Source organism: Clytia hemisphaerica, unplaced genomic scaffold (assembly GCF_902728285.1).
Source record: "Clytia hemisphaerica strain Z4C2 unplaced genomic scaffold, Clytia hemisphaerica genome assembly, whole genome shotgun sequence".
Taxonomy (NCBI): domain Eukaryota; kingdom Metazoa; phylum Cnidaria; class Hydrozoa; order Leptothecata; family Clytiidae; genus Clytia; species Clytia hemisphaerica.
The window spans coordinates 731,058-742,578 of NW_027104247.1; the positions used below are offsets into that span (position 1 = coordinate 731,058).

General features: G+C 36.3%; 1 protein-coding gene across 2 annotated transcripts in view; it reads right to left on the reverse strand.

Moving 5' to 3' along the window:
• LOC136816363 (C-myc promoter-binding protein-like) overlaps window positions 1–9,125 on the reverse strand; it is a 52,993-nt gene extending 43,868 nt beyond the window's left edge. The window contains exons 1-5 of one of the 2 annotated variants that reach the window (XM_067072685.1): window positions 9,044–9,125; window positions 2,270–2,561; window positions 1,796–1,985; window positions 1,117–1,243; window positions 731–900 (exon numbers count right to left, since the gene is read on the reverse strand). In XM_067072685.1, the coding sequence (XP_066928786.1) occupies window positions 731–900; window positions 1,117–1,243; window positions 1,796–1,985; window positions 2,270–2,559 (777 nt within the window). In that variant the 5' untranslated portion in view covers window positions 2,560–2,561; window positions 9,044–9,125. Of the gene's footprint in view, window positions 1–730; window positions 901–1,116; window positions 1,244–1,795; window positions 1,986–2,269; window positions 2,617–9,043 lie in introns of those variants that run through there. The other variant, XM_067072684.1, reaches the window with a different exon arrangement.
• Window positions 9,126–11,521: the final 2,396 nt, after the last annotated feature.

The following is an 11,521-nucleotide window of genomic DNA, read 5'->3' on the forward strand; positions in this document are numbered from 1 at the left end:
ATGGACCTACCTAATGATTAACATCAAATGAAAATAAGAAAAAAGTGACAATAATTGTACAAAAATTCAGAATGGAAAAATAAAGCTTGTGTGTTGAATAATGTAAAATGGTAAAAAGGAATTTCCCCAAATACGAAAATCACTTAAATCATTCAGGCCCAAAAAACCTTTTAAGCTGTTTTTGGCCCAAATTTGCCCAAAATAATTTTCCTTAAAAATCTGGCTCCGTCACATTTTGGGCATTGCCATTTTGCATCATTGTGCAAAAAATCAGAAAAAAATTATGAGTCAACATTGAGAAAAGCTATATTTTCTTATTTGGTTTAAGGAAATTTCCCCAAAATACGAAAATCCGTCTTTTAAGGCGAATAAGAATTTCCCTGGAAAAACCACTTCAGTCATTCTTTAGAGAATCTTGCCCTCCATCTTTGTACAAAAAATCAGAAAAAAGTAATGACAGGATTTTGCACAAAGTCCAAAAAACCCTATTTTTAGGTAGTTTTTGGCCCAAATTTGCCCAAATAAATTTTTTCTCAAAAATCGGGCTCCGTCACGTTCTGAGTATTGCCATTTTGCATCATTGTGCAAAAAATCAAAAAAAACTAATGAGCCAATCCTGAGAAAAGCTGGTAGCAGACGGACGGACATGGGTTAATTTATAGAACCTCCACCGGGGCACCCGGAGGTAGGTCCAAAAATTTGATAAAATAAAAATCTGATGAACAAATACCTTTTCACCAGTAGCAGAAGTCAAAGCAAATGTAGAGAAAATGGGCAAAGGTGCTTGAGCTTTTTCCGGCCAACATTCAACCACAGCGCCAAGGGGTAAACAAAACAAGGGAACAGAATCGGGCAATGGGTATCCTTCATAATCTTCTATTGGATATCTACTGATTGTTTCTAAAATTGTGGAAAATAACTGATTAAAATGGAAATAATTTTCAGTGTTAAGATTCTTTAGTGGCTGGTAGGCAGTTGTAACTCAATTCTAATATTAAACTTTCTCAATATCGACTGATTTTTCTAAAACTTTGAAAAAGGTTTGGTCTATCCATTTTAAAGAGGTATAATGAATTTAGCTGTTAACCAGAAATATATACGAATTGTTTTACAAACCTGCTGCATATGAGAGTGAATTATTCCTTGCAAGTGATTTACGATAGCACAAATACACATCTGAGCCCACCAAGCCCTGATTCAAGCCCTTTTCAACCAAACAGAAAGCATGAGGGGGCTTCTCGCCCTAAAAATAAATAAAATATTTATTTTGTCTTTTGAAGGTTAGCCTCCCTTTCAAAAACCTTTAGAATAAACTGTACTTTCAGGTGGAATCAATTTGGTTTAGTCCGAGACAAGGTGCTAAGTATTATCCTAATTTAAATATGATACAATAATAAAATTTTCCATCTAAAAGAGTTAAAAAGTCATCCAATCTGTTGTAATTCTAAACCTTACAGAGCAGTTATACCTGCATTGATATTCAAGGCTCGAAATAACGATTTTAAGTGGGTCGGACAAAATGCCAGATCAAGTTTGCTTTAGCTTAAAAATTATGATTTTTGAGCCATTTGGGTCGGACAATGACCGTTATTTTCGAGCCCTGATGTTTGTTTTAATTATTCAATGTTGCTAAGAAAACCTCTAAATTTGTGCCTCAAGATTATTTTAGCTGGACTGTTTTTTGCTTTACCAAAAAACAATTGAATGTAAAAGGGCTAAATTTCTTGAATTGAAATGATATATCAGCTTTGGAAAATAGTTAGGCAGTTTTTTGGTTTTAGAAGGTGTAACTTACCTTACTGGCGACAACAATACAAATATCAATAACAGCCAAAGAAGAATGAGCAAACTGCGGTGATGCTCTGCGATACGTGATAAATATCCTCATATTGTTTGCGTTGTTGACGTTGGCCACTTGTTTGGTAGGTGTTTTATGGACAATATCACATCCATGCATCAATCTTTGTTTTCCTTCATATAACACTCTTAAAGATTGAAAAGAATGATGAAATTTAGTATAATTCTCACTATAGGCGATAGGACCTTCTCTGTTGTTCTGTTTGAAAGAGAAGACCTCTACTAAATCAGAAGAACCATTCTTGTTTTAACCATATAGACAATGTTGATGCTATTTAGGGCCTGTTTCTGGAAAACAGCTTTTTAAGCATCAACGATTATTATTGTTTGCTTCTTTTATATAAAAGGTAAATTCTTATAATTTTAAAACAATGCAGAAATAGACAGAGATGTGATTTCTTTTTTAACTTACCCAATATCTGTCAATGGGGGCTTATCCCTTCCTCTACGAAAACATAAGAAGCAGGATGGGCTTCGTAGTGATCCATGGTTTAAGTTTGCTGGAAGTCCACTTGGTGTGAAATCAATGCACTCAAATCCTTCAGGAGGCTCCTCACCAAGACTTTTGAAAATAACAGCAATATCAGTGATAGGCTCTAATGTTTCATCTGCATCTGTTTCAGGTTTTTTGAGGTCATTCAGTCCAACAGTGACAAAATAATCAGCAACTCTTGGTTGATCGCTGCCAAGTCTTTGGGCCATTTCTATATTTTAAATGTTACTGTCTTCATTTTTTCAATTAAAAATTAAGTGAAATCTAAATTTTTAATTACAGTTTCCATTATATTCAGAAAGCAAAGTGTGTTTAATTAACCCTTTCCGGACGCATGATTTCATGGCTATATGACGCAAACAAAAATTTGATTTTTGACTAGCTTCACTAAAATTGCAATAGAAAGTGATTGATAAAAGATATCACGATAAGTAATACCTCATTTTTTCACATGTAATAGGGGTTTTGAAATACCAAAAAAAAAATTGAAATATGGCTGACACCTAGTCACGCAACCAAAAATTGGCAGATTTTTTCTTGGAACAGCAAAATTATTGACTTTGAATAAAGAACTTGAACTTTGAATATGATTTAGAGAATTGAATTACTGACCGGGTAAAAAAATTCATGTCATAAGCTTCCCAAGAATCTGAATAAAGTGTTTTTTTGTCCAAATTTTTGAGCAATTTTTCCCTTACAGATTTAGCCTGAGTAAATTTACAACAAACATTTATAATTCTAGTTGTAAACAAGATTGCGAAAAGCGGTTTTTTGCAGGTTACGGGAAATTTATCTCAAAATCATTATTCAAAACCATGTTATTGTATTTTGGCGCGAAAACGGTCAAAATCTTTTACAAAGCTGTAGGCCACCTGGTGGCCCGTCCGTCATAGAACACAATTCATGGGCCACCCGGTGGCCCGTCCGTCCAGAAAGGGTTAAACAACTCAGAGATGTGATGCCCACGGTCTCAGCCCCCTGACCAGTTTTGGTCAAAATTTTAAGAAATGGCATACACCAAACCAAGGCTATATTCTTGAACTTGCAGCTAACTAGCAACTAGTCAGTTTTTGTTAAGGAGTTAAGGAGACTAGATAAAAGTGACCTTGAAACAACTCATCACAACAACAGGGAAGGCAAGTCATTAAAAGGTTAACTTAAGAACACTCTTGAAAATTATAAAGAACCCAAGAGGGTGTAAAAAATATTTGTTCTCAGCTCAAGTTAATTGTTTTATTCATCTTTTTTATAGACCTTCGATTTGACTACTCTACTTGGGACTATCTGACAAAACATGGGACAGCAATTCAGCAACCATTTCACCTAAAATCCAAAGTCATTTGATTTGAGTTATTAATGAACGGTGTATTAAAAAATACATGATTTCTCTTTCGCACCGAGTAGGTTATTAAATCAAAATATGAAAAAAATCCATATTGGAACACACGCAAATGTCTGGAACGAAGAAGACCAAATTAGTGGCAAAACAATGGAGCGTTTTTAATTCCAGTCCAATCGGTGTCAGGTTATTTTGAATGATAAAAAAAATTTAAAAAGGGCGCGCTCTCAGTGAAAGTTATCGTGACATGCTAAGACAGAAAGTATGATTAATAGACTTGGTGGAGTTATCTAAAAACATTGTTGTCAAAGAAATTTAACAGTATATAAGTGAAAATACAGGCCAGATATCAACAGTCCCATGTTTCGACCAATCGCCCCAAGCTAGGGGTCACTCACATATCTATTCTTCCCACGACTAACTTCAAATTGAAGTTAATTTGAAAAGATAATGGAGATAATTTGTAAACTTTTTTCGGAAAGTTGCTGGAATTGCAGTAATTATCTCCGTACATGATCAACAGAATAGCGGCATTTCACAAAAAAAGACAGACCGTCCACGAAACTCAAGGGCCGCGCAGACCGTGTAAACAAAAGGAACACTGGCCGTTTCTTTTGGTCAAAATTGTTCTATAAAATAGCGAAGTGAACGAATACTTTAGGTATATCGGTATATAAAAGGAGGAAAAGAAATATGGAAAGTAACATTTGTCACAGAAAAAACGTCTCAAAAATTGATATTTCTGGTAAAGTTTCTTAGCATCACAGAATACGAACCCCCCACCCCTTTGTGTCAATTTGACGTTAGTCGTGGGAAGAATCGATATGCAAGTGACGCCTTAGACCAGTTGATGGTACAAAAATTAGCAACGAAGACATTACATTATCAGTCCAAAAACATTACATAATCTTAGCGGCAAATAAAGATAAAATCTTATTTTGGAATGAGAATTATTTTCGGTTCCAGTTCACACTGCATTTTTTGCACAAACCCTTGTTAACTATCAGTTAGTCACACTAGCGTCCCGCCAAAATGCATATCAAAGATTAATGCTGCGAAAGCGCTATATCGTTTTCTTGATTCTCAAGCAAAAAAATGCGCCGCAAAACTTCTAAAGGGATTCATGAAAAAATAACCCGGGGCTTTTTAATGAAATTAACATTTTCAAAAACTTTGAGAAATTGCCTAAAATTTGAGCCATAGATGAAAAAATTTGAGCCAAGGCTATCTCCCGGAAATTTTGCCGGACCTCAAACAATGACCCATTTACATGTGCGGAATTGTTTTTACTTTAGCGTATAAACAAGGCCTTAAAATCGAAGCACTGTCTCTGGAATTGAATGACAAATTTTGGTTGGTTGATTTTGGCTGCTGCACGTTTTTAGGGGGGGATGTTAGGAATAATTTTTAAAGCCCATTTGTCAAAAGTTGCCTTTGGGTATAAAATGAAGAAAAAATCATGTAAAAACCCTGTGGCACTTTTTTCAAGGTTGCCACGGGCAGGGTGCCAACGCCGCTCCGCCAGCAAAATCGAAATTTCAAAAATTTTCAAAACATAGTGAAGTGAAGAGAATCATGTTTGTAATGGTAAAAAACACTATGACAAGAAGTAACTTAAGAAAAACGGTCAAAAAATTGCATTTTTAGCAAAATCCTCAAAATTTCGTCAACTTTGCAAAATTACTTTTTGTGACAGTGTTACTCAACCTCGTCATATTGATTTTCTTAATCAGCATGAAAATACCTTTCAAATGAGGGGTCACTTTACTATGTTTTGAAATTTTTTGAAATTTCGATTTTGCCGACGGAGCCGCCGTGGCACCCTGCCAGTGGCAACCTTGAAAAGAGTGCCTACAGGTTTTGACATGATTTTTTCTTCTTTTTATACCAAAGGGCAACTTTTGACAAATGGGCTAAGAATTTATGCCATTTTTGTAAAATAACATCTCCCCCTAGATTTATTTTGTTTCCAACTTTCAAGTTTTAATTAATATTGTCTTGCAAACTTGATTCAGGTACATAGTGTCCTCCCCCCCCCCTTTATAAAGGGGGGGGATTCTGATTTTGGCCCTTTTTTTAAAGTATGGGGGAAAATGAAAAATTTGAAATTTGCTGGGTGAAAATAAAGAGGGGGGAAAACCATAAATTTAGGAGATTTTGACTGGGGGAACTTCACTGATCTCAGGTGATCTTGTTGCAAAACCTGTTTAAGCAATAAAATCAGCAAATCTTTTGGGATAAACCAACTTTTCAATACAATTTCATTTTTCCAGCACTTTCAAGGCTATTTTTTCAAGCTTTCCAAAATTTCAAACTTGATTTAAGGCATTTTTATGTTAACCATATGGGGAACCGCAAAATCTTCAAATAGCAGGGGGAATTCAAAAAAGAGGGGGGAACCGAAAAATTTTGAAATATGGTGGGGGAAATAAAAGAGGGAGGAATGAAGAAAAATTTAGATTTTTAGTGGGGGGAACCAACCCAGGAGGACACTATGCAGGTAACTCTCATCCTTGTTGTTGAAATGCATCCTGTAGATGACTGATGTTGTTTTTTCTGAAAGCTTAATTTCCTAGTGTGACTAACTGACTATGGCCTGGGTTACAAATAAGTTGTGTTTGGGTCCTCTGACCGACTCACTTTCTATCTTAAAAAAATCTGACCTTTTTCTAGTCGGAAAGTCGGAAAATTTGTCGGTTTTTTAGCGATATTATTCAAAGAATTTTGTAGATTCAACGTAGCCAGTGTTTTGATCATCAAAGTGTTTTTAAGATTTTTATCCGCAATTTTTCGTAGATTTTTATTATCACATTGCAGCTGCGCGCTCAATGATTCTTGTCGTCTGAACAAACCTATGCTCAGAGCGCATTTTTCCAATGAATTTAGCACCGCTCGACCGGCTATATTCAGAGGGCATTTTTCCGATGATTTAAGATGCCGACCGACTGACTGTCTCATAATAGACCTTTTTTCAAAGAGGCCACCCTGTTGAATAATTATGTAGTCCAGCAGAAAAACAATAATAAAACCATGCATAATTATTACAATATGCATGATACAGTAATTATGCATGGCTCTATCATTGTTTTTATGGCTGGACTACATAATTATTCAACAGGACGTCCTCTTTGAAAAAAGGTCTATTTTGGGCTGGAAATGATGGAACATAATTTATTTCTATTTCTATTTCTATTTGGTTGAGTTGCAGGAGGCTTCTTTAGAGGCCTATTCTCGCAACTATAGATGCTTACTAATGAGCGTCCCGTCAGCACCTTGAACTGACTACCCAATTCCCCTCACATGGCATGGGTTGACCCGGGCGAAGGAACGTTCACTTGCCAAGTGAACTGCCGTGAGTGGGAATCGAACCCTGGCCGCCTGCACAGAAGCCAAGGTCGACTACCACTATACTACGGCACCTTATTGGTGACCCAGGCCTATGGAGAAGCACCCATGTTTGTTGCTAAGATAAGATATTGCATTGGGCTATTCCAAAAATAAATTGTACAGGGTTATTGACAAACTTTTTTCACTAACCATCTGGAAATTTTGGATAACAAACTATCCCCTGGAAATTAGGAGTCGACACCCCTGGAAAGTGAAATTTTGTGAAAAAGGGCCTGGAAAGTGACTATTGATGCCAGTTTAGGAGGAGAGAACCCCCTGGAAACCTTTAATAACCCCCTTGGAAAATCTGAAAATGACCAAAAGCCCCTTGGAAAATCAAGCAGCCCTGGCAATTCAATTTTTTTTGCCTCAGCATTTTTTTGCAGAGGCAAATGGCTAAATTTGCTGTTTGCCTCGGCAGAATAGGATTCTGCCTCGGCATTTTTCCCAATTTAAAGGGAGGTCGGGGGACGTTACACTCCTGCGCAAAGAGTGCCTCTCGTGAACCCCAAACACGAGTGTACCTTAACTTAGATCAAATTTAATACTTTAATCAATTTTAAATTTGACTTTAGGCCGATGAAATTTACATATGAGTTTACCGTCGTGAACTTACCCAAAAATAGATGCGGCATGATTTCATTATTCATTATTCATTATTTTCCCAACAGCACCTTATCCACCATTTCTGCTAACCATTCTCTCTCAAAATAAAAAATTTTGCTTCGCTTCAACCCTACGCATGTTTTGCGAACGATAAATAAAGATCGATTGCTACAGTGGCGCTAGATTTGGCAAAAAACTAAAATGGCCGCCAGGGCGGTTAGGCAGATGGATGGGCGTGACGCCCGCTGTAGTTGTAGGATTGAGGGCGGTCACATTTTCTGTAAAAAATCTTCTTTGTTTACCCGTGTTTACTCTGGGAAAAAGGTCATGCGTAGAGGGAATCCTGCGTAGAGACGATTTTAACAACGATGGAGGTTGTACTGTAGTTGTAAAAGAAATATAGAAATAATGAAAATTTTAGGAATTTTGAAGATAATGAAATTTTCATGCGGGTGCTTTTTAGAGATGCGGGCGGCCGACGGTAAACTCATATGTAAATTTCATCGGCCTTATCTCTAAGCGAAAAAAAACTACTTATGGTTCAGTTAAAAAGAAATCTAGAGAAATTCCCAGCTTCTTTGTGAGACAGGGGACTCTCAAAATATTTCAATTTTCAACTTATCTTATATGCAACCATGGGTGGTAGTCTGAAATGAAAACACACCTTATCTAGATCAAACTTTCTTCCAAAATTATTGGCTTCAAGTCCAACACAAGTTTTTGCTTCTTATAGAATCTCAAATTTATCACAAAAGAATCTTGAGGGTCGATTGTTTCGGCAGTTATCATTTTTAGTAAAAGTCTTTTGAAAAATTTGCCCCGGCATTTTTTTTGCCGACGCAAACACACTATAATCCAATTTAAGTCAGCTTTTTGCCTCAGCATTTGCCGTTATGCCGACGCCAATTGCCAGGACTGTCAAGACTCAGTCCCCCCTGGAAAAATTTGTCAATACCCCTGTATGGTTAAAAAATGGAATAGCCCCATTGGCTTGAAATAGAAAATGAAAACATTGTCAATGCATGAAAACAAACTGAAAGTAAAATCGGCCCGCATTCCAAATCCTGTAATCTTGATATAAGAGTTTAAAGATTTTGAAAAACGCCCCAAAGAACTCTTCAAACTACAACTAAATTATATATTATTAAATTAGCTTCATCTTCCAGGCGCCCGCAGGCACAACCAATGGTATATGACTCAAACATAGCAGCACAAACATTTTTTTGTACACACAGGCAGCAGTGTCTGAACCACTGCTACTATTTCTCTATTAGGACTGACTAAAACAACATCCCATTCTATGAATTGAATGAACTGTTAGAACAAAAACTGCAAAGAAGTAGGAGCGATCAATATCTTACCAAAATATTGAATCTAAGACCAAAAACATTCAGAATTGTCAGATTCCTGTGATCTTTTTTGAAATTTCACTCCTTCCAAAAGTTTGTAAAAAGCTGGAATGAGCGAGGCTGATTTTGTCTTGATTTGAAAAATATTTACATTCCGGAGATTCCGCGTTCTTCCGGATTAGATAATACCCGGGTTTGGGGTGCTAGCGAACCGAAAAATGAAATAAGAAATGAACCCGGTGGGGGGGGGGGGGTCTTTTTCTTGGGCAAAATGGGTGCCGAGTATATAAGGTGCGAGCCATAAGGGTCCCTTTTTTAAACCTCAAAAGTCTCTCAAAGGGGAACAAAAACGATAAATTAGCAATTGAGTCTTTCAAAAAAAAAGACCCAAATTATGAAATATCAAAATCGCACTCAAAAGGGTCATAAAATTTTGTAATTTTGAACTAAAATTGGACAAATATTCTCTCAAAAGATCATAAAATCTGGTAATTTTGAGCTACAATTGTCGACATTTCGACATTCGGTCAAATTTTCGACTTTCCTGAAATTTCAGTCCCGGGGGGGGGGGGGTACTTAGGCAAAAATGGGTGCTGGGTATGTGCGTGCCTTAAGGGTAGGGTTTTTCACCCTCCCAAAGTCTCTCTAAGGGTTACCAAAACAACAAAAGTCAAAATCAGTCTCTCTAAGGGTCGGTTTTTTCACAAACTCGGGTCAAAGAAAAGTGAAAAGTCAAAAAAGTGAGAACATTTTTAAAAAAAGTGAGAAAATTTTTCAAAAATTAGAGAAATTTTTCGAAAATTGGAGAAATTCTTTTAAAAATCGAATTTCTTTGGCCCATTATAGAAATTTTTTGTGAAAAAGTCTCTCTAAGGGTTGGGTTTTTCTACACTGAGTCTCTCTAAGGGTCACCTTTTCACCAAAATTCAGTCTCTCTAAGGGTAAGGGTCCAGAGGTCTGGCACGCACATACCCGACACCCATCAATCCTAGTACCCCCCCCCGGGATTTCAGTCAGAACAAGGACACTTGTATAGCTGTCCAAGGACACAGAATCATCGCAAATTTAATAAGACAAGAGGTGTGCCTACTTTCTATAATATTTATAAGAGGTAATACACAATACCCAACTAATATCTAAAGCCCTATTATTTCAGTCGTAAAAGGGTTCAGTAATAATTGTGATAGAAATCTCAATTTGTTTGTTGTAAAATTTCTTTGTAAATTTGCAAAAAAAACAACGTAAACTATTGTGTACAAAATATTTCAAGTTTTCTACCTAACTACCAAAAAAAAACCTTGTTGGTAGAAAACTCGTCTGTAAAATTTGACGAAAAAATCACTTATGGTGATGAATTTTTTTTACCAGTGAATTATCAGAGCTTATTAATTTCTTCTGGCGACGATTGACTTTGACCAATGAATAAATTTTACCGACGAATATTTTCAACAAGAAGATTTTTGGTTATAATACTTTCGATAATGAATCTAATGATAGATAGAAAAAATGGTTAGCTAGAATAGAGCTTATCGGAGTTTTTGATTTATGACTAAAAAAGCGATGCATTGTGGGATTGTTTCGAGTGTATTACAATAGAATTCCCTCGAGGAATTCCTAAGAGATTTCTATTGTAATACACTCGAAACAATCCTACAATGCATCACTTTTTTAGAAAAATCAAAAACTCCGATAAGGTCTATTGTAATAACTAAGGCGTAAAAGTGTATTCTAGAACACACTTTTAATTTTTTTCAACAAAGCCACAGTTCAAGGGGATGTCCAAAATATTATCGGGGTTGAATCTTAAGGTTATCTGGTACCAGATGTGGAAATATGCTACGACACGCTTTGCTCTAAAGGTCGGGCATATTTTAACATCTGGAAGGTTTGCATTACGGGATTTGACTTGACCGCGTTTAAACATTTTGTGAGGAGCTTGGAAACGATCAACATAACAAGTTAGCATCTAGTTCCTATCGGATGCGAGTGCTAAGCAGGAAACAATAACAAATCTGATTCGCATCAGATTTGTTATATTCTCTAGGCTAGCGCCATATTCGTTTTAGCACCAAATTCGATATGGTTCGGAATCATATTCATGTACTAGTAAACAAACATAAACAGTCCCTAATTTAGCTTCATTTACATGAAAATACAACTTAAAACATGAATTTATTGCTTTTTCCTACTCTTTACCTAGACATACTCGATAAATGTTACACTAAACCTTCATAGTTTTCAGGACCTCAAAAGTGAATTTTCAATGTGCTCTGTAAAATTACAAAATTGGGCTGTTCTGTTGGTACACAAAAAGTGAGGTTAATCGTTAGTAAGTAGTCTGTAGATCTTTCTGAAGACAAAATTATCTGTTTTGTACACATATTTGTACTGCTGCTAGAGACTTTGACTGACTTTGACTGTTGTCGGTCAGTCGGTTGTGTTCAGTTGTCTGGCGGTCAACAGTCGTTTTGATAGGACCGCACAAGATTA